Source organism: Calidris pugnax, unplaced genomic scaffold (genome assembly GCF_001431845.1).
Source record: "Calidris pugnax isolate Ruff unplaced genomic scaffold, ASM143184v1 scaffold1807, whole genome shotgun sequence".
Lineage (NCBI taxonomy): Eukaryota > Metazoa > Chordata > Aves > Charadriiformes > Scolopacidae > Calidris > Calidris pugnax.
In genome coordinates, this window is record NW_015092209.1 from 2,381 (window position 1) to 4,207 (window position 1,827).

At 53.9% G+C, this 1,827-nt stretch overlaps 1 protein-coding gene across 1 annotated transcript; it reads left to right on the forward strand.

The window, feature by feature from the left end:
* Positions 1 to 440: 440 nt before the first annotated feature.
* Positions 441 to 1,585, forward strand: LOC106900282 (EVI5-like protein; the record flags this gene model as incomplete). The annotated part of the gene is made up of 3 exons (XM_014962297.1): positions 441 to 665; positions 1,104 to 1,178; positions 1,460 to 1,585. Coding segments are annotated over 3 exons (426 nt in total), but the record flags the coding sequence as incomplete, so codon positions are not given.
* Between the last annotated feature and the right edge of the window lie 242 nt (positions 1,586 to 1,827).

Consider the following 1,827-nt stretch of genomic DNA (forward strand, 5'->3'; position numbering starts at 1 on the left):
GTCTGGAGAAGAGAAGGCTGAGGGGGGATCTCCTGGCTGGGGGGTGTCAGGAGGACGGGGCCAGGCTTTTTCCAGTGGTGCCCAGTGACAGGACAAGAGGGAACGGGCACAAACTGGGACAGGAGAAGGTCCATCTCAACACGAGGAGGAACTTCTCCATTTTGAGGGTGGCAGAGCCCTGGGAGAGGCTGCCCAGAGAGGTGGGGGGGTCTCCTTCTCTGGAGACATTCAAACCCCCCTGGATGGGACCTGCTCTGGGTGGGAGTTGGAGGAGCCGATCTCCAGAAGGTCCCTTCCCACCCCAAACCATCCCGTGATCCCAAACCTGTGAGCGATGGACCAAGACGGTGTCTCCCATCCAACCTTCTTCTTCTCGATCTTCTCAAAACTTGAGGTTTGAAGTTTTTCCACCCCATTTTTGGGGTTTTTTTCCAACTCAGGAGTTGATCCGCAAAGGGATCCCCCACCATTTCCGCGCCATCGTCTGGCAGTTGCTCTGCAGCGCCACCGAAATGCCCGTCAAAAACCAATATTCCGAGCTCCTCAAGATGTCCTCCCCCTGCGAGAAGCTCATCAGGAGGGACATCGCCCGCACTTACCCCGAGCACGAGTTCTTCAAGGGCCAGGACAGTTTGGGCCAAGAAGTTCTCTTCAACGTCATGAAGGTCAACCTTTTTTCCTTCTTTTCCACCAATTTTGGCCTCAAACTCAACCCCCTCCTTGAGATTTGAAGATCCCACCCCCCATTAATTTCTACAAGGTTTGGTTTCCACCACAAAGTCTTGAAAATGCCATTTTTTGGCCTCGACGGCCTTTTTTTCTCAAAAAAACCACCTTGTTCCCCCTCGTTTTCCCCCCTCGAGAAATTTTCCCCGGTTTATTCTCAATTAAAACCCAAAAAATTAAGTATTTTTGGGTCGAAACTCAAGTGTTGAGCGACATCGTGCTCACGTCATGCTCAAAAAAAACTGATTTTTGATGGTTTCCACCCATTTTGGGCCTCCCACGGCCAACGGGGGGTGGTGACCCGGCCGAATTCCACCTCATATATATTTATTTTGATTTTTTTTCCCCTTTTTTCCCTTTTTTTCCTTTTTTTCCAGGCCTATTCCCTGGTGGACCGCGAGGTGGGCTATTGCCAAGGGAGCGCCTTCATCGTGGGTCTTCTCCTCATGCAGGTGAGGACCTTCCTCCTCAGGGTGAGGAGGAACCTCCTCGATGGGTTCTTAACGCCCTCCGTTGACGCGGAAGAAGGAGGTTGAGGAAGAGGAGCCTTTTTCTTCATCCTCAGGAGGAAAAAGGGCTCGTTCCCACCATCCCAGTCACTCCCGATGGGTTGAAACCCCCCCCCGTTGACGTGTCCCACCCCATCCCATCCCATCACCTGATGGAAAGAAGCCCCAAATCCTCAGCCCCGGCAGAGTTTTCGGGGTAAATTCACGTCTTTTTGGGTCTCCAGATGCCCGAGGAAGAGGCCTTCTGCGTCTTCGTGAGGCTGATGCAGGAATATCGCTTACGGGAGCTCTTCAAACCCAGTATGGCCGAACTGGGGCTCTGCATCTACCAGTTTGAGTACATGCTGCAGGTAGGGACCGCTCCACAGCCCTTCCCAGAGTGCTCGGGGTGGTGGGACCTGGTGGGTGGCACCTTCGTGAGACCCTGGGGACCATCCATGAGACCCCAAGGACCATCCGTGAGATCCTGGAGACCATCCAGGAGGTCCTACCCCAGGGGACCCTCCATGAGATCCTGGAGACCCTCCATGAGACCTTGGGGACCATCCATGAGACCTTGGGGACCATCCATGAGATCCTGGGGACCATCCAT